This window comes from Protomyctophum parallelum (assembly GCF_964188405.1).
Source record: "Protomyctophum parallelum genome assembly, chromosome: 7".
In the NCBI taxonomy this organism is placed as follows: domain Eukaryota; kingdom Metazoa; phylum Chordata; class Actinopteri; order Myctophiformes; family Myctophidae; genus Protomyctophum; species Protomyctophum parallelum.
In genome coordinates, this window is record NC_139705.1 from 50,417,135 (window position 1) to 50,444,830 (window position 27,696).

Here is a 27,696-nt window from a genome sequence, read left to right on the forward strand (position 1 = left end):
TCTGCAGTTTGTTTCCTTCCAAAAAAAAGTGGGCGTGTCCGTGTCTGCCCTCAGAGCAGCCAATGGGAATAAAAAGCTTCTCTCCGCGTTGGGGCTGTCGCAGCGCAGAGCAGAGCAGTCAGTCACAGACAGAGATCAAGTCTTTTATTTGCAATCTTCACAATGGCAGCTCCCAAGAAAATATGCATCATTGGATCCGGCAACTGGTAAACAGTTATTATTATTATTATATGTTGTCGTGTCGTACAGTAATGGTGTCTGTCTGAAACCTAGAAACAGCATGAACCTGCTTCATGATCTAGGGAGGTATTTATTTACTGCTTCGGCTAGCATGCAGACTGTACGCTACTGTCTGAACTCTGGACACATTACTGCAGTTACTAAGTAACCAAACAGGTCTGACTACTATAGGCTGTGCATAAACCAACGTAATAACATTGGGGCAAATGGGGATCACTCACGTGCTAATTTAAAGTAGCGTTAATTAAAACTAATACTGTCAGTTTGTAAAAGTTGATACAGATGCCTGCAGAAAAATAATGCTCACGATTCCTGACTTCGTTCAGGTTACAGGCAGGCATGGGCATTGGGCTTGGGCATTAAGCTCGTATCACGATCTTTCCTCTACTAAATATGCTAATACCGTACATGTATTAGGTATTTGTTGCTACTGTCTGTACTGTACATGTCTGGACACATTCCATTGTGGACCCTCCGAGTGCAATTGCAAATGTGTGTGTGTGTGTGTGTGTGTGTGTGTGTGTGTGTGTGTGTGCAAAGCAAAGTTTAAACGTATATATGTTTCTTTTCCCTTTCATACCGATCCTTCATCATGAATTCCTGTTCTGTTCTTTGGCTATATAGAATAGAAGTGTCTATTTGTATACGTCTATAAATGTTTTGATGAATTGAACGAGGTGGACCCTCTTATAAACAAGTGTAATGCTTTCTTATTGGGTCGTCCATGCACTCACAGTTAACAGTCTTGGTATTGAGTTCTGAGTTTGTGCTTGAAATGTACTGTAATTCTGCAAACTGTTAATACATATTTCAATCAATCAATCACACTTTGTCCTGCATATTAGGCGTAGCATAATGGTGATGGATGGAGCCTGCATGTGATCATTGTTGAATCATGGTTGGTGAAACTGTAGTATCTGGACATTAGAATACTATTATTATACACATATTTGGGTACACACACACACACACGCGCGCACACACACGCACACACACACGCTTATGGAAGTCCGTCGATGTCGTTACTCCAAATAGAGTTTGAGTTGATTATTGTGGTTGTGTCTGTCGCCTGTGCACAGCCAGGTGGCCGCTCAGACCAATGCTTGGTCCTCAGATTTAGTCACAGGAGGGGAAGGGGAAGGAGACCCTGGTGGTGCGGTCGCACTCCAGGTGGTCGCACTCCAGGTGGCCGCTCAGACCGATGCTTGATGTCACAGGAGGGACAGGGCAGGGCAGGGGTGAGGAGACCCTGGTGGTGGTCGCACTCCGACGGAGGTCCAGTTGGCACGTTGGTGCCTCTGTGCACGCCGCTGTACTCTCCTCTGTGAACTTCTCCTGAAGACGAGGAGTGAATCTCTGGTGAGGGGCACCCTGTCTGCCCAGAGGGGCACCCTGTCTGCCCAGAGGGGCACCCTGTCTGCCCAGAGAGGGGCACCCTGTCTGCCCAGAGGGGCACCCTGTCTGCCCAGAGAGGGGCACCCTGTCTGCCCAGAGGGGCACCCTGTCTGCCCAGAGGGGCACCCTGTCTGCCCAGAGAGGGGCACCCTGTCTGCCCAGAGAGGGGCACCCTGTCTGCCCAGAGAGGGGCACTCTGTCTGCCCAGAGAGGGGCACCCTGTCTGCCCAGAGAGGGGCACCCTGTCTGCCCAGAGGGGCACCCTGTCTGCCCAGAGAGGGGCACCCTGTCTGCCCAGAGAGGGGCACCCTGTCTGCCCAGAGAGGGGCACCCTGTCTGCCCAGGGGGGCACCCTGTCTGCCCAGAGGGGCACCCTGTCTGCCCAGAGAGGGGCACCCTGTCTGCCCAGAGAGGGGCACCCTGTCTGCCCAGAGAGGGGCACCCTGTCTGCCCAGAGGGGGCACCCTGTCTGCCCAGAGAGGGGCACCCTGTCTGCCCAGAGGGGGCACCCTGTCTGCCCAGAGGGGCACCCTGTCTGCCCAGAGAGGGGCACCCTGTCTGCCCAGAGAGGGGCACCCTGTCTGCCCAGAGAGGGGCACCCTGTCTGCCCAGAGAGGGGCACCCTGTCTGCCCAGAGGGGCACCCTGTCTGCCCAGAGGGGCACCCTGTCTGCCCAGAGGTGTCAGTGTCCGCCTGTCCGGGGATCCCCAGTGCTCCTTGAGGGGGCTTCAGGTGGTCCCCAGCTTAATGATGGAGAGTTGGTAACCAAATGAACCCTTATTAGATGTTTTAGTTACTCAAAAATATTCTTTAGTTTTGGGTCTGCGAGGCAAAATCTCATGAAATGGTGGTCCGTGGCTTAAATGGTGAAGAGATAATTGGCCTTGATAAGAAAGGGGTTGAAAACCACAATAATATCTACAGGACAGTGGATTAGAGGAATTTACCATCACCAAAGGACATTTACATATATTGAAATGTGTCTATACAAACTCAGCTTTGAAGCTCCTCGGAACCACGCTGTGATAACAGAGCTTGACGCATGGCCCTGGGACCACTTGCTGCTCACCTGTCCCCCACCCCCACCCCCCCCTACCTTCCTTAGCAAACGTTCCTTTCATTTGTATATGAGCTTGTATTCACCTCTGCATCCCCAGCTTCTGGGTGGGGTCTATCACTGATATAAACTGTACCTTCTGGGTGGGGTCTATCACTGATATAAACTGTACCTCTGCATCCCCACCTTCTGGGTGGGGTCTATCACTGATATAAACTCTACCTCTGCGTTCAGTTTATGCCTGCCAGTGCCTTGAGTGAGACCCGCCTGTGCTGCAGCATCCGTGTACTGTTGTGCACGTTAACCAATTTTGACCTGAGATCAGATTCTAAAAATGTCTGTTTGAAAATGACAGTTTTCTGAAAAAGCTATGTTTCTGTGTCAGTCGTTCTTCGATTTTTCAAAAATAGCAGACCTACAAGCTCGTAGCGCGCCACTCGGTGGCGCGCTATGAGCTTGTAGATCTGCTAAATAGCTAAAGCATAACATAATGCTAACACAAAAAGGGGTTCCCTCCCTGAATGGGTTAACCCATTTAGGCCTGACGTCGAAATTAAAAAAAATGTTCGCTCTGAAAGAATATATATTCAAAGGTTTGTGCCGGCATTTTCACGATTTTTCAAAATTAGCAGACCTACAAGCTCGATGATCTTGTAGATCTGCTATTTTTCAATAGCTAAAGTATAACATAATGCTTAGTTAAAACACCAAAAGGGGTTCCCTCCCCTGAATGGGATAATGGTGATCCAGTATGTTTTGTAGTCATGTGATGAATTGGGTATAGAATGGTGGTTGATAAAACATTGTGAGTCACAAGTTCTCACAACATTTATACACAGATTGGATTCGGTGTGTTTTATTTTTTTAATCTGTGGAATGTGGCCATGACAACCACATTCCTCATGAGACTATGGACTGCATTGATTAATGTGGATTTGGATTAAGGAGAGTGAAATGCCAGCAGGCTGCTGTCACATAAGTGAATTACAATAAACTCTGTCTGAACAGCATTGTTATAACATGAGTTTCCTTTAAAATTATTGTGCTCCGTTTTTATTTTATTCATTTTACGTCTTCATATTGGTGGGAATTGGTCATAAATTAATACAACAGATTTGGTGTCCTAAGGTGATGTACTGTAAGCCAGAGTGTGATATTAATGCTACAGGTTAAATAGCTCTATATTCTGATTACTCGTTAATATGAGTGTTTGAACTTCTCAATACCGACGTTACTGAACAATCAGAGCAGTGCCTCCTGTTGTTGAGAGGTGGATGTTCCGTTTGGATGTTATAGGTGATCACCTTATTCACCTCAGTGTTCTGATACACTACAACAAAGCTACTGTATGTAGCTTCCTTCCAGTGAAATAGCTTTGTTGTTGCTAAATCCTGCAGATGGAAGCCACAGAGTAATAATGACACATTGTTGTTGCTCGCTTTTAAACTTCTGACTACAATATAGTGTGATTTAAACATTAAACTTCTCTGACTACAATATAGTGTTATTTGAACATTAATCCTTGTGTGTCACTCTGTCCTTCTTCCAAACATCGCAGGGGTTCGGCCATCGCCAGGATAGTTGGCCTCAACGCTGCTGAGAATCCAAAGTTCGACAACACTGTAAAGATGTGGGTGTTTGAGGAGATGGTCGACGGGCGCAAACTGACAGAAATCATCAACACGGACCATGAGAATGTGAAGTACCTCCCTGGACGGACGCTGCCGCCCAATGTGGTGAGAAACGGTTTTCTTGTAAAAAACACCATGAAACTGATTGGAATGAATGTTCATTCCTGGAGTTTGATGTCTGCATTATCGTCTCGGTCTGGTGGAAACAGCATATGTCAAACTGTTACTTGTGAGGATTAAAAAATAAAAATAAAAGGCTAAAATAGCAGACCTACAAGCTCGAAACACGTCGCTTATGATAGATGATCTGCCTGATGCTCCAGTGGGTCTCGTACCTTTTGAGTGACACTGCAGTATGTTCAAGTAGGGGCGTTACATTTATGAAAAAAGTGAAAGGATGGAGATAAAGAGGTTTCTGCCCGACGGCAACAATATAAAAATATAATAATAATACTACACTGGCCACGCCCACTCCACGCCCACTCCAACAACAGGTATACATACACCTGAGGTTACAGGTGACGCAGTAGAGACATATATATTAGAATATAATGGTGATCCAGGGTGTTTTGTAGTCATGTGATGTATTGGGTATGGTAATAAACACAAATCAGCCAATCGTATGGTAGTTGCAACTCAACGCATTTAGACCTGTAGGCATGATCAAGACCAGCGGTTCTCAGTCATTAACGGGTGCGTTCGGAAATGCGCCCTGAACGCACTGGTGTGCTCTCTTGTCGTTCGTTTATTCAGTGCACTCGGTGCGTTGTCGTTCGAAAATCCAGTGCGCTGCGCACCGGGTGTGCCGAGTGCCCGCACTGAGAGACCCTACCCTGAAGCTGGGGTCGTCCACTGAGCGACCCTACCCTGAAGCTGGGGTCATCCACTGAGCGACCCTAACCCTGAAGCTGGGGTCGTCCACTGAGCGACCCTACCCTGAAGCTGGGGTCGTCCACTGAGCGACCCTACCCTGAAGCTGGGGTTGTCCACTGAGCGACCCTACCCTGAAGCTGGGGTCGTCCACTGAGCGACCCTACCCTGAAGCTGGGGTCGTCCACTGAGCGACCCTACCCTGAAGCTGGGGTTGTCCACTGAGCGACCCTACCCTGAAGCTGGGGTTGTCCACTGAGCGACCCTACCCTGAAGCTGGGGTTGTCCGGTGTCGGCGGTGTGAATGCGTCACAGCTGTGGTCGTTCGTAAATAAGGCACACTGTGACGTCACCGCCCACCACACTCAACACACTGACCACATTCCCGGTGGTTCCCGGCATTTCCGAACGCACCCAACATCACAGAAAATGGTTTGTTGAGGCCAGAGGTCAGATGAGAATGATCGGCCAACAGTAACTCAAGTTACCGACCGTTACAACCGAGGTATGTGGTACAGCACAGGGTGCCAACACTGGCACAGGGGAGGGTGTCAGGGTGATCAGTGCTTTGCTGGCAGAATGGCATAAGTGTGAGAGAGAGGATTTTATCTTTAAATGTAAAATATTTTAAAAACTACATGTATAGTCAATGAAATTAAGTCTTTGTTACATGTTACATCCTTCACATAATTCTACATTCATACAAACTGGCGAGGGAGATAGGTGGGTTATATATGTTTATGTTTTTTAATGTGTGTGTGTATATATATATATATGAGACAAAAAAGGGACTCCTGCACATCCAAAAAGACCTGTGGGAGGTGCAAGTCTAGTTAGCAGGCATAGACATAAAAAAAGAGAAAAACCTTCCAAGGACGGACAACTTACTGCATCAACTTATTTATTAGCACGGCGCGTTTCGCCGTGAGCTTCATAGCACCTGACGCGTCGTGCTAATAAATAAGTTGATGCAGTAAGTTGTCCGTCTCTATTCCCTGGAGTATATATACATGGTATGGTATGGCACACTGACTATCAAGACATTAAAAACAAGGCACTTCATGTCAAAGAGGTTGCCGACCCTGCAGTAGAGCGTCTATGAATACACAACAGGTCGAGCCTTCAGGATAGATATAGGTTACTTACAGCAGTAGAAGTTTGGCTACTCCTGTCAGCTAAGAACAAAAAACTGAGGCTACAATTCACACAGGTTCACCACCATTTGACAATAGAAGACTGGAAAACATTGCCTGGTTTGAGGCCTTCTTTGTGAACCGTAGAGATGAATCTTCCACACACACGCACGCACGCATGCATGTGCGTGCATTGCACGCACCCGCGCGCGCATAGACCTGCAAATACACTCTTCCTATTCCTAACATGACCTGTCAGCAGCTTGTAGGCTAGATGAAAAGGCAAAAATAGAAGTGTGTACATCCATTCAGAAACTGACTCTGGGGTTGATGAGCCAGGAGCAATAATACAAACTAAAATGAATAACTATTTCAACTGAGGGTTGAGTGCTATAATAATCGCTGTCGGTTAGAAACCTCTTGAAATCTCCATATTCAAACTTTTTGTGTTTTTGACTAGTGGTGAAACCACCCTATGGGACTAGTGGTGAAACCACCCTATGGGACTAGTGGTGCAACCACCCTATGGGACTAGTGGTGAAACCACCCTATGGGACTAGTGGTGAAACCACCCTATGGGACTAGTGGTGAAACCACCCTATGGGACTAGTGGTGAAACCACCCTATGGGACTAGTGGTGAAACCACCCTATGGGACTAGTGGTGAAACCACCCTATGGGACTAGTGGTGAAACCACCCTATGGGACTAGTGGTGAAACCACCCTATGGGACTAGTGGTGAAACCACCCTATGGGACTAGTGGTGAAACCACCCTATGGGACTAGTGGTGAAACCACCCTATGGGACTAGTGGTGAAACCACCCTATGGGACTAGTGGTGAAACCACCCTATGGGACTAGTGGTGAAACCACCCTATGGGACTAGTGGTGAAACCACCCTATGGGACTAGTGGTGAAACCACCCTATGGGACTAGTGGTGAAACCACCCTATGGGACTAGTGGTGAAACCACCCTATGGGACTAGTGGTGCAACCACCCTATGGGACTAGTGGTGAAACCACCCTATGGGACTAGTGGTGAAACCACCCTATGGGACTAGTGGTGAAACCACCCTATGGGACTAGTGGTGAAACCACTCCAAGGAACAGCAATGTACCTCTGGGACTATGTCACTCACTATGTCCCAATGTTTAGAGTACGAGTAGGGGCAAAAGTGGCGCTGTTGTGCCAGAAACACAGAGAGAGAGAGAGAGAGAGATTTTCGTAAATAACTGACTTCATCATACTACAGCGTTACACAAAGGCATAAAAAAAATAGCAGGTCCACAATATCAATAAAGTGATGCATTTCAAACTTGTGCTCTAGATCTGCTACTTTTGAATCTCCACCCAACAGAGACGATATACTGTACTACTTCATAATAGAACATCAGGGTTATAGCAGCCCTAACCTTTAACCTTTAACATCAGGGTTATAGCAGCCCTAACCTTTAACCTTTAACGTCAGGGTTATAGCAGCCCTAACCTTTAACCTTTAACGTCAGGGTTATAGCAGCCCTAACCTTTAACCTTTAATCTTTAACGTCAGGGTTATAGCAGCCCTAACCTTTAATCTTTAACCTCAGGGTTATAGCAGCCCTAACCTTTAACCTTTAACCTTTAACGTCTGGGTTATAGCAGCCCTAACCTTTGACCTTTAATCTTTAACATCAGGGTTATAGCAGCCCTAACCTTTAACCTTTAATCTTTAACGTCAGGGTTATAGCAGCCCTAACCTTTAACCTTTAACCTCAGGGTTATAGCAGCCCTAACCTTTAACCTTTAATCTTTAACGTCAGGGTTATAGCAGCCCTAACCTTTAACCTCAGGGTTATAGCAGCCCTAACCTTTAACCTTTAATCTTTAACCTCAGGGTTATAGCAGCCCTAACCTTTGTCATACATCCTGTATTTGGGTTAAACGGAACAGATTGTTTTGGGAAGATCCGTGTCTTCAGGAACGGGTTGTACCTTTCACTGTGTCCTGGTTTAGGAACGGGTTGTACCTTTCACTGTGTCCTGGTTTAGGAACGGGTTGTACCTTTCACTGTGTCCTGGTTTAGGAACGGGTTGTACCTTTCACTGTGTCCTGGTTTAGGAACGGGTTGTACCTTTCACTGTGTCCTGGTTTAGGAACGGGTTGTACCTTTCACTGTGTCCTGGCCTCAACCCTAGCAGTGATGGAAAGAGTACTTCTACAAGCGGGAGGGCACTTTGGATGTCTTCATGGCGACGCAGCGACTGGTCACGCTTGCGGCCTTTGCGTGTGTGTCTAATCCACGTTGTGTTATTATTACTAGCACACATAACTTCACTCAAACGGTTCAATGCGCGTGTGTCAAATTTAATCGTGAGGCCGATGCACACCTTAACCCATTCTGGGCGGGAACCCCTTTTGGTGTTTTAAGTATTATACTTTTGCTATTGAAAAATAGCAGATCTACAAACTCATAGCACGGCACCGAGTGCCAACGTTTTTAACTCGTATCTTTGCTTCTGGGGCGTCCCTGCCTGGAACAACAGATACAGACAATTTTTGGGGTTCTTGACATGAAATATTGAGCACCACTGATATAGAAACATTGGCATTTCAGAAAACTGTCATGATTTAGAGGACCTTTTTTTTATTTCGATGTCAGGCCTTAATGGGTTAAGCAAATGTACTCAATAATGACCTTTCCTAGGTTGCTGTTGCAGACCTGTTGGAGTCGTCCTGTGATGCAGACATCCTGATCTTCGTCATCCCTCACCAGTTCATCGGTAGAGCGTGTGACACCATGAAGGGGAAGATAAAGACAGACGCGCTGGGACTGAGTCTCATCAAGGTTGGTCTGAACACTTTGGTCAATCATCTAAAAAAAAAAAGGGACAGAAAAGAAAACCTACTGTAAATTGTTCAAAAATATTCCAACATTTTCGATTAAAAAAATAAATTAATAGCAGCTTGCACGAGGCTGAGTGATGCACTGAGAGTGTATATGTGCTATTTTTGAATAGCCAACAAGATGTGGTTAAAATGATTGTGATGCTGTATTAGCACATTTTGTTGAGTTTTTCTGGTCTGCCCCCCCCTACACGAAATCCCTTCACTGAAAATAGCAGATTTTAAAGCTCCCAACTGTCACACTGTGATATAGGCTGTGGCTGTGAGCTTGTATGTAGATCTGCTATTTTCAGCAAATAGGGATGAATATGGAAGCTCGGGTTAATCACACAAAGATTAGGTGGCCCCCCTGTAGTAACTCTGAGGACCCCCTAGGGGTCTCTGACACCCTGTAGTAACTCTGAGGACCCCCTAGGGGTCTCTGACACCCTGTAGTAACTCTGAGGACCCCCTAAAGGGTCTCGGACACCCTGTTGAAGACTCATGCTCATAGCTTATAGCATAGTGTCACGGTTCAGAACAGGCAGGTGTTGGACCCAAGCGCAGACAGAGGACAGGCAGGTTGAATACAAGGAGGTTTTATTAACCAAAACAGGACACGAGGAAACAAGGAAAAACTAGGAGCAAGGGAAAACACTAGGAACATGGAAAATCACGAGGAGCAAAAAAAACCCCACTGACTTACATTTACCAACGAACAAAGAACTGAAACCACAAGGGCATACTTATAGACAAGGACTAACTAGACACAGGTGAACAACTGACAAATCAACACAGGGATTGGCTGGGAGACTCACAAGACACAGGTGGAGAAAACTAGACTAATCACATGGTTTGACAAGACCGGTTCAGGACTACAGGGGCAGACAGGAAGGCACAAAACAATACTACAAAATAAAAGGTAAAACTCAAACTGGAACACAGGAAGACAATACTACAAAGTCACAGGAAAACAACAGAAAGGTAAAACGATAACTAAACGGGGTGCACAAGAAAACATAACACGTCACGGACCGTGCATGTACTGTACAGGCTTTATTTGTATTAATAATTAATACATTATTAATGACATCCACTGGTCCCAATAGTTAGGGTGGTTAGCCTACATGCAAAGGACAAATGTCACATACTGTATGAGTCAGTGATAAAATACCCAAAAGGCAGGTAGGGACTAAATTATTATTAATACTCTTCAAGTTTCCACATTTTATTTTTTGGGGGCATGGTGGCACAGTTGGTAGTGCTGTCGCCTCACAGCTAGAAGGTCCTGGGTTCGATTCCCGCTGGGGGCGCTGTGGGTGCTGGCGGCGTGTTTCCTCCTCCGCGTCATCAGTGCCCATACCCGAAGGTGGTGTTGGCGAAAGGGCCTTTCTGTGTGGAGTTTGCATGTTCTCCCCGTGTCCCCTAGGGTAGGTACCCTCACATGTTCTCCCCGTGTCCCCTAGGGTAGGTACCCTCACAAAAACTTGCAGTAATCCTGGTCTCTAAACTGCCTCCCCCTGGCCAGCCGGGGCGCCTGATGGAGGGGAAAGGAACTGGTTGGAATAACGTGTTCCTTCCACGTGCTACGTCCAACCAGGGAAACTCCCCCCTGTCAGGTGTAAAGGAGCAACTTGGACACTCAGGCATGAAGGAAGCATGAGTTAAGTCCGTTGCTCTCCCCAGGTTGGTGGAGGGTGTGTAGAGCCCAGGATCACATTAGATGATTGACACAGGTGTGAAAAATGGGTTACAAAATCGTGGGATAAAAAATATATAAAAAAAAAAAAGGTTTCCACATTTTTGTTACATTTCATATTGTCGCTGTCTGTTCTAAATTCAGGGTGTGGAAGGATGATCTGTCTGTAGCTCATAAGTCTCATGTTCTCTCCTCCCAGGGTGTGGACGAGGGTCCTGATGGCCTGAAGCTCATCAGTGACGTCATCCACGACAAGCTGGGCATCACCATGAGTGTTCTGATGGGAGCCAACATCGCCAACGAGGTGGCCGACGAGAAGTTCTGCGAGACCACCATTGGTTAGCTGGTTCTATTATTCATACTTTCTTTACACCCTTTGCTTGATGGTGGCTATTAGAGGACTGTTGTGAATGCAGCACAGCTTGCAATAAACACCCAACCGAATGCATTGCTTTGGCTGGTAGATTATGGCAGCCGTTTCGACCGAAAATCAACCGATAATTCCCAGTAGGTTACTTATTAAGCCGATCTTATCTTATCTTATCTAGCCGTCTGGAGCCTATACTGGCTGCGATTGGCGTTGATGACACGTTAACCGATCTTATCGGTCTAGTCAGGTCTATACTGGACATACTGGGAGCCTACTGAAAATGACAAGCCTCCTCATACCCTCCCCTAAACATAACCGCAAGCATGTCGCAGCGCAGTCCTAATATTAACACATGTTCGCCAACCTTAATCCTGTCGTTCTTTTTTAATCAGTCGGCAGAGCATGCCCTAAGTGATCACTGCAGTCGAATCGGGTGATTATGGAGACTACCCAGCCACTCTGGCGCGCAAAAATATTAGACCACTTCCTGAATATTAGAACTTTCGAGAAATAGCTTCTGCTGTCTGTTTGTGGTTTGCATCATTCGATAATGTGGTGCATTTACAGGACCAGTCAAACGATCTCACCTCGTCCTTACAGTAAATAAGTGCAGAAACGCCCGGCAAGTGTCCTAAATCATGGAAAATAAGTGTTTTCAGTGCACTGTTGTAAGCATAAAGGGAGTGACGTGCCAAAAGAGAGCAGATCTACAAGTGAATGATGCCTAGCCATTTGAAACGCTGCCAGCATGTAGATCAGTTCTCTTTGAAAGACGCCACTACGCAGAGAGAGGGCACTCTCACTGAAAAGTGACAACACTGTCAATCGACAGAGGGGCTGATTTCGCACATGCACGCACGCACGCACGCACGCACGCACGCACGCACGCACGCACGCACGCACGCACGCACACACACACACACACACACACACACACACACACACACACACACACACACACACACACACAGAGAGAGCGCGGCAGACAGTGTTTGAACAAACAGTTGAATTGCAGTTTGCTCGGTCATTAAATGATAAGTGTTTGACTCTGATAGGCTGTAGGGTGGATTATATTGAGCCATATCACCATGCCCCAGACCTCCCAACAGGGCTTTGATCTCACAGCCCTCGTGCGTTTGTAGGCCTGCCCGTCAGTCAACTCCAAACTTATCATGTTTATGATATTCATTGAAAACGGATAGTATAGTTGTTGTCAGGCACAAACCTCTTATCTCCATTATGGAACTTTTTGTGTTTTTGTCTTTTTGTTGTAAATTAGCATACTTGATACCACTCATCATACCACTGCATCATACAAAAGTAGCAGATCTGCAAGCTGGAGACGCAGTGCGAAGCGACTCCTTTTGAGCTTGTAGATCTGATAAGTAGAGCAAAAGAATCCCGCACACTGTCTTCACTTTAGTTGATCTAGTAATACTGTACATGGAAATATTCCCCAAACGCTACTTATCACGTTTAGCTGGTAAAATGTATGCCTGACTGACTGGTAGTGTTTTTATTTTATCTACCAACCACTATAGCTGATAAGCCAAACATGTTGTGTCACATCCCTGCTTGCATATCACGTTTTTAAGGTCAGGGTCCGTTAGTGTTTTGTCAGAGACTCATGCCCTACTTGATCACACTACAGCGTCACACAAAAGACTCATGCCCTACTTGATCACACTACAGCGTCACACAAAAGACTCATGCCCTACTTGATCACACTACAGCGTCACACAAAAGCACCACGAGTAGCAGATCTGCAAGCTCAATACACGGCCCAAAGCCACGCGTTTTGAGCTTGTAGATCTGCTACCTTTGCTACCTTTACACCCGACAGAATAATACCTATAATAATAATAACACTCAGGATATTAATACAGTCTTTTGCTCTGTAAAATAACACCTATTGACTCAGGATATTAATACAGTCTTTTGCTCTGTAAAATAACACCTATTGACTCAGGATATTAATACAGTCTTTTGCTCTGAAAATAACACCTATTGACTCAGGATATTATCATTAATACAGTCTTTTGCTCTGTAAAATAACACCTATTGACTCAGGATATTAATACAGTCTTTTGCTCTGAAAATAACACCTATTGACTCAGGATATTATCATTAATACAGTCTTTTGCTCTGTAAAATAACACCTATTGACTCAGGATATTATCATATTAATACAGTCTTTTGCTCTGTAAAATAACACCTATTGACTCAGGATATTAATACAGTCTTTTGCTCTGTAAAATAACACCTATTGACTCAGGATATTAATACAGTCTTTTGCTCTGTAAAATAACACCTATTGACTCAGGATATTAATACAGTCTTTTGCTCTGTAAAATAACACCTATTGACTCAGGATATTAATACAGTCTTTTGCTCTGTAAAATAACACCTATTGACTCAGGATATTAATACAGTCTTTTGCTCTGTAAAATAACACCTATTGACTCAGGATATTATATATTAATACAGTCTTTTGCTCTGTAAAATAACACCTATTGACTCAGGATATTAATACAGTCTTTTGCTCTGTAAAATAACACCTATTGACTCAGGATATTATCATATTAATACAGTCTTTTGCTCTGTAAAATAACACCTATTGACTCAGGATATTATCATATTAATACAGTCTTTTGCTCTGTAAAATAACACCTATTGACTCAGGATATTAATACAGTCTTTTGCTCTGTAAAATAACACCTATTGACTCAGGATATTAATACAGTCTTTTGCTCTGTAAAATAACACCTATTGACTCAGGATATTATCATATTAATACAGTCTTTTGCTCTGTAAAATAACACCTATTGACTCAGGATATTAATACAGTCTTTTGCTCTGTAAAATAACACCTATTGACTCAGGATATTATCATATTAATACAGTCTTTTGCTCTGTAAAATAACACCTATTGACTCAGGATATTAATACAGTCTTTTGCTCTGTAAAATAACAAGCGGCCTCATTTCATCTTGTGAAGGAAAGGTAGTATAGTTTCTGGTCACTGGGGAGGGGGCTTCACCCAGCTGATGACTGCTGAGATGGTTAGATCTGGGGAGGGGGCTTCACCCAGCTGATGACTGCTGAGATGGTTAGATCTGGGGATGGGGCTTCACCCAGCTGATGACTGCTGAGATGGTTAGATCTTAGTCTTTTCCAAGGTGCCTTGGTGCCAACGTGTGCGCGTGAATGTAAAGCACTTTGGATAGCGGTGCTATACCATCTAGCACTCTGTTATGGGACACTTCAGCTCATATAAAGGGTTGAACTGGCTACGTTCCAGTTCCCAGGCGGCCTTTATACCCAGTCAGCTACTGCTCCTATATAAAGGACCCTATAGGAAGCCTTCCTCTTTCTCTGTGCAGTCAAATACTTTCTCTGTGCAGAGGGTGTAAAGAATAAGATTGTGTGCTGAAAGATAGCCAATACCCTCAACCCTCATACCTAACTAGACAACTATACTTCTCCAAAGTGAGTGCCCACAGCCACAACACTAGAGGGACCGTCCATGATCCTGGACGGTAGGCTACCACCCACATTTAGGACAAACCTGGGACAATTCTCATTCTACAGTACTACTCTGTATGCCCTGACAGCATCCATTAAAAGGATGTGTAACATTGTTCTGTTCTTTCAAAATTGGCCTGGAAATCTATCAGGAGACCAAAAGGGGAGGCAATATTGTCCCCGTGCGTCTCTCATGTTTGTATATGTATTAGTGTTAATGTTGTATCTGCTATGTTGATTCATTGAATACATAGGACCACAATGGAAATATGTCCCCAGGATTTATATTTTTGTGTAATCCTTTTAGCCTTAATGTCTGACCGTACCACGTGCCGTTTACATTTGTGTCTAATAAAATATTGACTTTCTGTGTGCAGGGTGTAAGAATAAGGACAATGGCGTTCTGCTGAAGGAACTGATGCAGACCAAGAACTTCCGGGTCACCGTGGTGGAAGAGTGTGATGTGGTGGAAATCTGTGGAGCGCTGAAGGTTAGCTACTGTTGTTGTAGGACGAAGTAGACCAAAGCAGTCATTTATGGGGCTGCTAGCTAGCTAGCTAGCTAGCTAGCACCCCCGTAAATGGGGTACTATACTTTGGTCCGACATACCATTGGTCCAATCGACTACCTACCCCAAACCCTCACCATAACCGCGAGCACGGGGCAGCACACCTAAACCTAACCCCCAACCCTATCCCGAGTCGGACCAATGCTCATTCCAACCAATGATATGTCGGACCAAAGTATGCTCCCTCTGTAAATGAACGCCCTAGCCTACTTTCTTGTCCCCAGATGATTAGACCCATTAGCAGCTCAAATGTGATTAATGTTTTGGGGGGTCGCAGTCTGAAAAGTTTTGAGAACTACTGAATGAGTGGCGCGCTTACGAGCTTGTAGGTCTATTTTTTTTTAATCGAAGAAACATAGCTTTTTCAGAAAACTGTCAGGATGTAGAAGACATTTTTAGAATCTGATCTCAGGTCTAAACGGGCTAATGAATGAAACGGGCATTGTGATAACTCTTTGTGTAGTTAGTCAGTGCTCACCATCCTGGTCTCTCTCCCCTCTCTACAGAACATAGTGGCGGTGGGGGCAGGGTTCTGTAGTGCTCACCATCCTGGTCTCTCTCTCCCCTCTCTACAGAACATAGTGGCGGTGGGGGCAGGGTTCTGTAGTGCTCACCATCCTGGTCTCTCTCTCCCCTCTCTACAGAACATAGTGGCGGTGGGGGCAGGGTTCTGTAGTGCTCACCATCCTGGTCTCTCTCTCCCCTCTCTACAGAACATAGTGGCGGTGGGGGCAGGGTTCTGTAGTGCTCACCATCCTGGTCTCTCTCTCCTCTCTACAGAACATAGTGGCGGTGGGGGCGGGGTTCTGTAGTGCTCACCATCCTGGTCTCTCTCTCCCCTCTCTACAGAACATAGTGGCGGTGGGGGCAGGGTTCTGTAGTGCTCACCATCCTGGTCTCTCTCTCCCCTCTCTACAGAACATAGTGGCGGTGGGGGCAGGGTTCTGTAGTGCTCACCATCCTGGTCTCTCTCTCCTCTCTACAGAACATAGTGGCGGTGGGGGCAGGGTTCTGTAGTGCTCACCATCCTGGTCTCTCTCTCTCCTCTCTACAGAGCATAGTGGCGGTGGGGGCAGGGTTCTGTAGTGCTCACCATCCTGGTCTCTCTCTCCCCTCTCTACAGAACATAGTGGCGGTGGGGGCGGGGTTCTGTAGTGCTCACCATCCTGGTCTCTCTCTCCCCTCTCTACAGAACATAGTGGCGGTGGGGGCAGGGTTCTGTAGTGCTCACCATCCTGGTCTCTCTCTCCCCTCTCTACAGAACATAGTGGCGGTGGGGGCAGGGTTCTGTAGTGCTCACCATCCTGGTCTCTCTCTCCCCTCTCTACAGAACATCGTGGCGGTGGGGGCAGGGTTCTGTAGTGCTCACCATCCTGGTCTCTCTCTCCCCTCTCTACAGAACATCGTGGCGGTGGGGGCAGGGTTCTGTAGTGCTCACCATCCTGGTCTCTCTCTCCCCTCTCTACAGAACATAGTGGCGGTGGGGGCAGGGTTCTGTAGTGCTCACCATCCTGGTCTCTCTCTCCTCTCTACAGAACATAGTGGCGGTGGGGGCAGGGTTCTGTAGTGCTCACCATCCTGGTCTCTCTCCCCTCTCTACAGAACATAGTGGCGGTGGGGGCAGGGTTTTGTAGTGCTCACCATCCTGGTCTCTCTCTCCCCTCTCTACAGAACATAGTGGCGGTGGGGGCAGGGTTCTGTAGTGCTCACCATCCTGGTCTCTCTCTCCTCTCTACAGAACATAGTGGCGGTGGGGGCAGGGTTCTGTAGTGCTCACCATCCTGGTCTCTCTCTCCCCTCTCTACAGAACATAGTGGCGGTGGGGGCAGGGTTCTGTAGTGCTCACCATCCTGGTCTCTCTCCCCTCTCTACAGAACATCGTGGCGGTGGGGGCAGGGTTCTGTAGTGCTCACCATCCTGGTCTCTCTCTCCCCTCTCTACAGAACATAGTGGCGGTGGGGGCAGGGTTCTGTAGTGCTCACCATCCTGGTCTCTCTCTCTCCTCTCTACAGAACATAGTGGCGGTGGGGGCAGGGTTCTGTAGTGCTCACCATCCTGGTCTCTCTCCCCTCTCTACAGAACATCGTGGCGGTGGGGGCAGGGTTCTGTAGTGCTCACCATCCTGGTCTCTCTCTCCCCTCTCTACAGAACATTGTGGCGGTGGGGGCGGGGTTCTGTAGTGCTCACCATCCTGGTCTCTCTCTCTCTCCTCTCTACAGAACATAGTGGCGGTGGGGGCAGGGTTCTGTAGTGCTCACCATCCTGGTCTCTCTCTCCCCTCTCTACAGAACATAGTGGCGGTGGGGGCAGGGTTCTGTAGTGCTCACCATCCTGGTCTCTCTCCCCTCTCTACAGAACATAGTGGCGGTGGGGGCGGGGTTCTGTAGTGCTCACCATCCTGGTCTCTCTCCCCTCTCTACAGAACATAGTGGCGGTGGGGGCAGGGTTCTGTAGTGCTCACCATCCTGGTCTCTCTCTCCCCTCTCTACAGAACATAGTGGCGGTGGGGGCAGGGTTCTGTAGTGCTCACCATCCTGGTCTCTCTCTCTCCTCTCTACAGAACATTGTGGCGGTGGGGGCAGGGTTCTGTAGTGCTCACCATCCTGGTCTCTCTCTCCCCTCTACAGAACATCGTGGCGGTGGGGGCAGGGTTCTGTAGTGCTCACCATCCTGGTCTCTCTCTCCCCTCTCTACAGAACATAGTGGCGGTGGGGGCGGGGTTCTGTAGTGCTCACCATCCTGGTCTCTCTCCCCTCTCTACAGAACATAGTGACGGTGGGGGCAGGGTTCTGTAGTGCTCACCATCCTGGTCTCTCTCCCCTCTCTACAGAACATAGTGGTGGTGGGGGCGGGGTTCTGTAGTGCTCACCATCCTGGTCTCTCTCTCCTCTCTACAGAACATAGTGGCGGTGGGGGCAGGGTTCTGTAGTGCTCACCATCCTGGTCTCTCTCTCCCCTCTCTACAGAACATAGTGGCGGTGGGCGCAGGGTTCTGTAGTGCTCACCATCCTGGTCTCTCTCTCCCCTCTCTACAGAACATAGTGGCGGTGGGGGCAGGGTTCTGTAGTGCTCACCATCCTGGTCTCTCTCCCCTCTCTACAGAACATAGTGGCGGTGGGGGCAGGGTTCTGTAGTGCTCACCATCCTGGTCTCTCTCTCCCCTCTCTACAGAACATAGTGGCGGTGGGGGCGGGGTTCTGTAGTGCTCACCATCCTGGTCTCTCTCCCCTCTCTACAGAACATAGTGGCGGTGGGGGCGGGGTTCTGTAGTGCTCACCATCCTGGTCTCTCTCCCCTCTCTACAGAACATCGTGGCGGTGGGGGCAGGGTTCTGTAGTGCTCACCATCCTGGTCTCTCTCCCCTCTCTACAGAACATCGTGGCGGTGGGCGCGGGGTTCTGCGACGGCCTGGGCTTCGGGGACAACACCAAGGCGGCGGTGATCCGGCTGGGCCTGATGGAGATGATCGCCTTCGCCCGCCTCTTCTGCACGGCGGGGCCCGTCTCCTCCGCCACCTTCCTGGAGAGCTGCGGCGTGGCCGACCTCATCACCACCTGCTACGGCGGGCGCAACCGCAAGGTGGCCGAGGCCTTCGCCAAGACCGGGAAGGTGAGAGAGAGAGCCGTTCTTCTGACACGTCGAAAGTTGAACCCAAATGCAGAGCCAAACGCAGGAGCAAATTTAAGTTATTTATTCACAATATGGTGAATTGGAGATTGTGGAAGGTTGCATGGAAAACAAACATGGATGAAGTGAGCAGTCCAGGCAGACGAGCAGGCAGTAGAACAGGTGAGCTGGTTCTGGTTCTGGAGGAGAGGAGAAGAGCTTGAGTTGAGCAGGAAACACAGGAGCAAAAATACTAGGAAAACTAGGAACTAAGACTTGGAATACTATTAAACTATATCTAGGACGTCAACACTGGTTTAGAGACAAGCTACTTCCATGAAAGGTCGTACAATGATCTGGCGATGAGGGGAGTGAAGACCAGGGTTTAAATACTGTCAGGGCTGAAGAGTTGATGGTCTGCAGGTGTGTCAATTGAGTGCGATGAGGTGACCACAGACAGGTGTGCCAAGCTGGGAGGAAAGCCGACGCCCACACACAGCCACAGTATGGCAACACAGGGCCACATACTGTGACATGTTTGTTTTGTGCTGTACAGGTATCTTATTTATTATCAGTGGTTCCCAATACTTTTAGCACCAGACCCAAAAGAGAAATGTGATGTCCCCGTCCCCCCCAAACTAGTGAAAATAGCCAATCACCAATTTATGGAATTTCTTCGATTATTTAAATTAATTTGTTAAATTATTTAATATAATTAATTATGTTTGAGTTTTTAATTCATGAAAATTATCATTTTTAAAACAAAATGCAGGAAACCAAAACCAAAGGGATATTAACTTTTTGACTATTTTCAAAAGATTTTGTGACATTCTAAATGAGTACTTTATGTACATTTTGATACCAATACTTTTGTACTTTTACCCAAGTACATTTTGAATTACTTGTAACACTTTTCCCACCATTGAAATGTGTGCCAACATCTCTCTCTGGGAATTCTGTCTGCATGGCCGGGTGGAGTATGGAGACATCGTGAAGAACACTGTGCTGATTGTTGCACTGGTGGAGCAACAACTTCTGGTGTCGTCATGGCGGGGTTCAATAGGGTTAATAGGGTTAGGGGTGGCATATGATCTGTGTCACTGGCTAAAAAAGACATGGCACTGTTGAAGATGAGATTATGCCGCCATTGGGCGATCCCATAATCTAGATTCTACAATTTGTGTACGTTATGAACATTTAACCCATTCTGACCGCCGGGCACCCATTTTGGTGTCGGCATCATGTCATGCTTTAGCTATTTAAAAACAGCAGATCTACAAGCTCGTATCGCGCCACCGAGTGGCGCGATACGAGCTTGTAGGTCTGCTATTTTTTGAAAAATCGAAGAACGACTGACATTTTTTAGAATCTGATCTCAGGTCAGAATGGGTTCATCAGACCAGTGTGTGTCCGGCGGCGGAAACCTCGTATGAATCTGATCTCAGGTCAGAATGGGTTAAACGTTTTGAGAGCCACTGTTCTACACTAAATGGAACGGAGCCGTCATAAGTATCAATTCAGGAGCTTTATTGGCATTAGAGAAAACAAACATTTACATTGCCAAAGCAAGTGTCGCAATACAATAAAAACAGTTGGAAAGGATACAGGTACAGCATTTTGTAAACAGAGCTATGTCACATTGCATCGTTATGTACATGTTATAACCCATTCTGACCTGAGATCAGATTCATACGAGGTTTCCACTGGACACACACTGGTCTGATTAACCCATTCTGACCTGAGATCAGATTCTAAAAATGTCAGTCGTTCTTCAATTTTTCAAAAATAGCAGACCTACAAGCTCGTATATGAGCTTGTAGATCTGCTATTTTTCAATAGCTAAAGCATAACATGATGCCGACACCAAAATGGGTGCCCGTTCAGAATGGGATAACGGGATACAAAGCTTTTTTTGAGACAAATGGCAGCATTTTTTAAGATCTGTTTAAAGGTGTAGCAGCTCTGTTTACATGTGCACTGGTGAAAGGTCCAGCAGTCTACTTGGTACAGTCAGATAGTAGTCCTTAGGGTTGGTAAAGGTCCAGCAGTCTACTTGGTACAGTCAGATAGTAGTCCTTAGGGTTGGTAAAGGTCCAGCAGTCTACTTGGTACAGTCAGATAGTAGTCCTTAGGGTTGGTAAAGGTCCAGCAGTCTACTTGGTACAGTCAGATAGTAGTCCTTAGGGTTGGTAAAGGTCCAGCAGTCTACTTGGTACAGTCAGATAGTAGTCCTTAGGGTTGGTAAAGGTCCAGCGGTCTACTTGGTACAGTCAGATAGTAGTCCTTAGGGTTGGTAAAGGTCCAGCAGTCTACTTGGTACAGTCAGATAGTAGTCCTTAGGGTTGGTAAAGGTCCAGCGGTCTACTTGGTACAGTCAGATAGTAGTCCTTAGGGTTGGTAAAGGTCCAGCAGTCTACTTGGTACAGTCAGATAGTAGTCCTTAGGGTTGGTAAAGGTCCAGCGGTCTACTTGGTACAGTCAGATAGTAGTCCTTAGGGTTGGTAAAGGTCCAGTAGTCTACTTGGTACAGTCAGATAGTAGTCCTTAGGGTTGGTAAAGGTCCAGTAGTCTACTTGGTACAGTCAGATAGTAGTCCTTAGGGTTGGTAAAGGTCCAGCAGTCTACTTGGTACAGTCAGATAGTAGTCCTTAGGGTTGGTAAAGGTCCAGCAGTCTACTTGGTACAGTCAGATAGTAGTCCTTAGGGTTGGTAAAGGTCCAGCAGTCTACTTGGTACAGTCAGATAGTAGTCCTTAGGGTTGGTAAAGGTCCAGCAGTCTACTTGGTACAGTCAGATAGTAGTCCTTAGGGTTGGTGTTCCATTGACTAACCACTAAGTCACAACCGTTCACAGATCTTGCTGCTGTGTTTGCACATTGTTGTATTTCTCCCAATGGGTCATAGTTTCAAACTCCCGTTGTGTGTGTGTGTGTGAAATCTGTGGGAAGTACAGTATGTGTCTCTGATGTCTTGGGTTAGTGGGCACTGCAGCTGGTTAGAAAGTGTACTGTAGCCAGTGGCGTTTCCAGGATTTTGGGCAGGCAAGAATTACATTTTGTTCAGGCAAGTTGTGTTAATTGTCGTCTCCCCGCGCACAATCGTAGCACTAAAGGTTTTCAAAGAGGCTGTGTGTGTGTGTGTGTGTGTGTGTGTGTGTGTGTGTGTGTGTGTGTGTGTGTGTGTGTGTGTGTGCGCACACACACACACACACACACACAGGTTTCCACTGGACACACACTGGCCTGATTAACCCATTCTGACCTGAGATCAGATTCTAAAAATGTCAGTCGTTCTTCGATTTTTCAAAAATAGCAGACCTACAAGCTCGTATCGCGCCACTCGGTGGCGCGATATGAGCTTGTAGATCTGCTATTTTTCAATAGCTAAAGCGTAACATGATGCTGACACCAAAATGGGTGCCCGGTCAGAATGGGTTAAAGGACATTTATGACCATATTTGACTGAGACCCTGCCATCGCGCAAATTCCAGAGGAGAAAAACTTTATTTTCTTTCTTCAAAATGAGTTAATTGCACAGGCAGACTCTTCACATGTCTGAAATAAGTGTCGGAGCTGAAATCGACATGTAAATATGAAATAAATGTTTAAACATGTAGCTAGGAGCTAGGTGTAACGTTAGAGACCACAGAAGTGAACCTTTCAAAGCCTGTTCTCTCAACTCGCTGTTTTCTGCAAAACATTACTCTATAAGTCATATCTCCAAAACTGGTGGGTCAAACTGAACAACCAATGTCAATTTGAAGCTATGATTCCCTGCTTTCATATGACATGAAAAAACAAAAAAAAATCCAATGACAGTCCCTCAGTCAAATTTGGTCACATTTATGGGTTCTAAAATAATAAAATAAGCACCTTGTCTCCTCTCTGTATCAGTCCATAGAGGAGCTGGAGAAGGAGATGCTTAACGGTCAGAAGCTGCAGGGACCTGCGACCGCCGCCGAGGTGCACACCATCCTAGACAACAAGAAACTCACCGATAAGTACGTTCAACCAGACGCATGGAACCCACATGTGGCACTCATTGCTCTTAAAAGAAAAATCTTATTTTAATGATGTTTGGGAGACAAGAAACACTTTCCTGGTGGTTTTATGTGGGTAATTTGTGTTTTTAACCAAATGTTTTTATCCTACGATTTTGCAACCCATTTTCTTTCACCCAGTGTTAATTATCTAATGTAATCCTGGGCGCTACACTTCCTCTGCCAACCTGGGGGGGGGGGGGGCAGCAGACAAACCTCATGCTTCCTTCTATGCATGATCTAAGTTGAGCCTTTGCATACGCCTGTAAATTGTCGGGGCTAGGGCAAGTGCTACGGCTGGTGATACTAGGATCAACGGGAAGCCATGACTTGGAAAAAGAAGCAAAGTTATGAGCAAAAAGCAATGGAGGAGAGGGCGTACAATCTGTGTACTTTAATCGCATCCATTACAAAATGTAAAAGCCTACACATGTCGACCAAACTGGTCTTCATCGGGGCAAGTATAGAGCACCGAAGTCCTGACGTAACTCGCTCATCCCTTCGATTCCCCTGGTTCTAAAGTCCTGACGTAACTCGCTCATCCCTTCGATTCCCCTGGTTCTAAAGTCCTGACGTAACTCGCTCATCCCTTCCATTCCCCTGGTTCTAAAGTCCTGACGTAACTCGCTCAATCCCTTCCATTCCCCTGGTTCTAAAGTCCTGACGTAACTCGCTCATCCCTTCGATTCCCCTGGTTCTAAAGTCCTGACGTAACTCGCTCAATCCCTTCCATTCCCCCGGTTCACGGAAGTAATTTCTCTGTGGAGAATAACGTGGGCTCATCTTAAAATCGTTTCATATACGTGTTGTGGTCCAAAAATAAACAAGCTGTCTCTGCGTTATTGTCAGGGAGGCGTCTCTGTATCGTTTGCAACAGTCAGTCACTCATATATGATACAGTCTGCTTCTAGCGAAAATGTAACTAATTCAGTAGCAGTAACATTAGCGTTTTCTCTCAGTCAGTTGATTCTTCATATCCATATGAGTGAAGCGGCCGGGGTGACACGTTTATTTTTCAAACACAGTTCTTATATGAGGCGATCTAAAATCCCCCCTATGGGGATTACAATGCAAATAAAAAGTACATGAACCTGTGGATTTGCGCCCTCTACCGATATTGACGTCAGACTTCGGTGCTCTATATACATTTATTTTTGCGTGCTCAGGTCTTTTCTTCGTCTGAATGTCCTCTTCCCATTTAGTCGTAGTCAGCTATAATATTAACCCATTCTGACCTGAGATCAGATTCTAAAAATGTCTATTACATCCTGACAGTTTCATTATTAACCCATTCTGACCTGAGATCAGATTCTAAAAGTGTCTTCGATTTTTCAAAAATAGCAGACCTACAAGCTCGTATCGCGCCACTCGGTGGCGCGATATGAGCTTGTAGATCTGCTATTTTTCAATAGCTAAAGCATAACATGATGCCGACACCAAAATGGGTGCCCGGTCAGAATGGGTTAATAGCCCCGTCTGTGGATGGTTTGACACGCACTAAGTTTTTACGCAGACTCTGCTCTTTTCACAGGTTCCCCTTGTTCAACGCCGTCTATCAGATCTGCTACCAGAACCGTCCTGTTGCCGAGTTCATCAGCTGTTTACAGAACCACCCAGAACACATGTGAACACAGAACCATCCATAACACATGTGAACAACACACGGAACCACCCATAACACATGTGAGCAACACACGGAACCATCCATAACACATGTGAACAACACACGGAACCACCCATAACACATGTGAGCAACACACGGAACCACCCATAACACATGTGAGCAACACACGGAACCATCCATAACACATGTGAACAACACACGGAACCACCCATAACACATGTGAGCAACACACGGAACCATCCATAACACACGTGAACAACACACGGAACCACCCATAACACACGTGAGCAACACACAGAACCATCCATAACACACGTGAACAACACACGGAACCACCCATAACACATGTGAGCAACACACAGAACCATCCATAACACACGTGAACAACACACGGAACCACCCATAACACACGTGAACAACACACAGAACCACCCATAACACACGTGAACAACACACGGAACCATCCATAACACATGTGAACAACACACGGAACCATCCATAACACATGTGAACATAGAACCATCCAGAACACACGTGAACAACACACGGAACCATCCATAACACATGTGAACAACACACAGAACCATCCATAACACATGTGAACAACACACAGAACCATCCATAACACATGTGAACAACACATTGAACCATCCACCCAGTACACATGTATTGTAAACACTGAACCATCCATCCAGAACATACTGTATGTATGTACATTGAACCGTCCAGAACCACATACTGACCCGGCTGCTCACAGAACCATCCAGAACCACAGGCTCCTTTCCGACGTCCGATCACTACATTTTTACGTCATTCAGAACTTCTGATAACTTTTTCTTTCTTCTTTCGGACACTCCTTCAGCCCCAGATTTCCCAAACGAGTTGCCGAAAGTCGTCCGAAACTGACAGGTTTTTTTTTTTTTTTTACGTCAGGAGCATGCATTGAAACGCATGCATGCATTGAAACAGTGCCTTCTAGCAAGGAATCCATGGTCACCACCAGTTGTCAACCTGTTATTCAATAGAATAACACCAGTCACTCCACAGCTGAGACGCAGCAAGCCTCCCATCCTCCGCTGAATCACGTCCATCCACTCTTCAGGGAGGTGGAGGTTCCGTTGGACAGTGTGTGTCTGTTCAGCTTTAGTTTAACCACATCAACTGTAGCGTCGTTATTCTGGGCTTGAACATTCGGCACAGATGGCACATCTACAAGCTCACAAAATACGAAATTAATAGACGATCACGATTGTGATTTCGGCTGCTTTTTGTTGTTTGTTGCCATTTTGGCTTTTTAGTTTTGAGTAGATTGACTATTTTAGTTTTAATGTAGGGATTAAGTGATTATAACTGTGGTTATGTTCTTCTGATGCCTGTATGTTGTATGTGATAGTCATTTGGAATCTTTTCCCTAAATAACTGAAATCAGAATGCTGATTAAAATTACAATTTACTGTCCATGCTAATATGGCCACTGCATCAACTGAAGCCATGGCATCCTAAGGCAGCATTAAACTAGATTTGCCGAGAAATGTTCAAATGGCTAACCTTGGCTAAATGTTTGAAGCTTGTAGTCACATTTTTACACCTGTAAATTACACGTGATGTGTCGCAACACAACTCAATAAAGTTTAGTTAGAATTGATAGCAAACCAAACTGTGCATTTTGAGCTCAGCAAAGCTGCTGACAAGGCAAAGATACATCTGACTATCGCATGGAGATTGGAATTATCATTAAAGTAGGGCTGGGAAATATATATATATATATACAGTATATAGTTATGAGATATTGTCTGGGGTTTTGAATATCTTAATATTGTTATATGGCATGTTTTTTTTCTTGTTTTAATTACTCAAACCCTATTTGATACTTTCAAAAATGTACAGCCTACAATGAGAGCTGAGAGATTTGTGGAAATGTAAAAAAAAACCTGATTGTCACCATCGATACAAATATATTGTAATGTATTTTTATCCATATGGCCGCCGTCCTATCATACCTTAAGATATTTGTTAACCTTGCCGCCCAATGTAATGCCAACACCTTTTTGTTGTTGAATGTGATACCTCACTTAATCTGCTCCTTTTAATCTTTTAATCTTAATCTGCTCATTTTAATCTGTATTGTGATCAGTTCTGTACCAGTTCAGTTCTGTGTCGATATCATGTACTGCGTTAGCCTACTGTGAATGTGCATAGCAACCTTTTTCTTGGAAAAAACAGTGCCTTATACAATGTGTGGTTGCTAAAAGTCTTGGCTTGGCTTACTGCTTTAGTGAAACCAAAGACTTGATGATTCTCTAAACGTCCTCCTGAAATGCCATTTATTACCACGACCCTGCCTCTTGAATAATGGATACATCACTCGGTGGATAATGTGCAATGTGTGAAAAATGGCCTTTGAAATAAATGGATTCTATTATGTCATCAAATAAGTTTCATTTTGCCGTGCGGCCTCGCAGCATCAACTTTGCTTTTGAACCTGTGCCGTAGGCCTAGACGTCTTAATACTCTCATTTCTGGGCTTTGAAGTGGGACAAAGTGTCTAAAAAGGCTTAAATGTTAAATTAAGTTACCAAATTTCAAAGACATCACTGAACAAATTCCGTATAGTGCATTTTCAAGTTAAAACAAATTACTTAATAAATCAATAAACGGCAGGTACACTTATAATATAAGATATTATTTATTGCAAGTTTTAGAAATAATATACAGTAGCTATAGCTTTACAATTCCAGTCAATGACAAAATCCTGTAGGTCTATAAGGACAAACCAACTGCTTTCTTCTAGAGTCTAGAAGAAATAGTCTAGAAAATCTAGACTATTAGAAATTTGGAATGAACTCCAGTAACATAAATAAACCTGGTAAAAAGAAATGATGTAAACAAAGTAATGCAACTCAAAGAGGCAGGCTAAAAAACAGACCGGATCAAGAGCTCACTTTAAGCAAGCTCAAAGACTGCTAGTATGAATATGACGAAGAGAAACTTAACATTTAGTTTCTCTTTGTAAACAACACAGCCAGCTATAATAGCTATTTCCTTGGTCCAAAACGGTGACAAAAAACAAAACAAAAA

The 27,696-nt window shown here is 45.7% G+C and overlaps 1 protein-coding gene across 3 annotated transcripts; it reads left to right on the forward strand.

Annotated features, from left to right (window-relative positions):
• Positions 1 to 104: 104 nt before the first annotated feature.
• On the forward strand, positions 105 to 27,053 carry LOC310862296 (glycerol-3-phosphate dehydrogenase [NAD(+)], cytoplasmic). Of its 3 annotated transcripts, none has more exons than XM_083770126.1 (9): positions 105 to 206; positions 4,251 to 4,428; positions 9,010 to 9,150; positions 11,087 to 11,225; positions 15,160 to 15,272; positions 18,723 to 18,959; positions 22,849 to 22,955; positions 24,526 to 24,618; positions 24,747 to 27,053. In XM_083770126.1, the coding sequence occupies exons 1-9, from the start codon at positions 163 to 165 to the stop codon at positions 24,766 to 24,768; spliced, it is 1,074 nt and encodes a 357-aa protein (XP_083626252.1). In that variant the 5' UTR covers positions 105 to 162; the 3' UTR covers positions 24,769 to 27,053. The 3 variants fall into 3 exon arrangements, with proteins under 3 accessions (XP_083626252.1, XP_083626253.1, XP_083626254.1); XM_083770127.1 differs by having other exon boundaries at positions 24,907 to 27,053; XM_083770128.1 differs by having other exon boundaries at positions 24,526 to 27,053.
• The last annotated feature ends 643 nt before the right edge of the window (positions 27,054 to 27,696 follow it).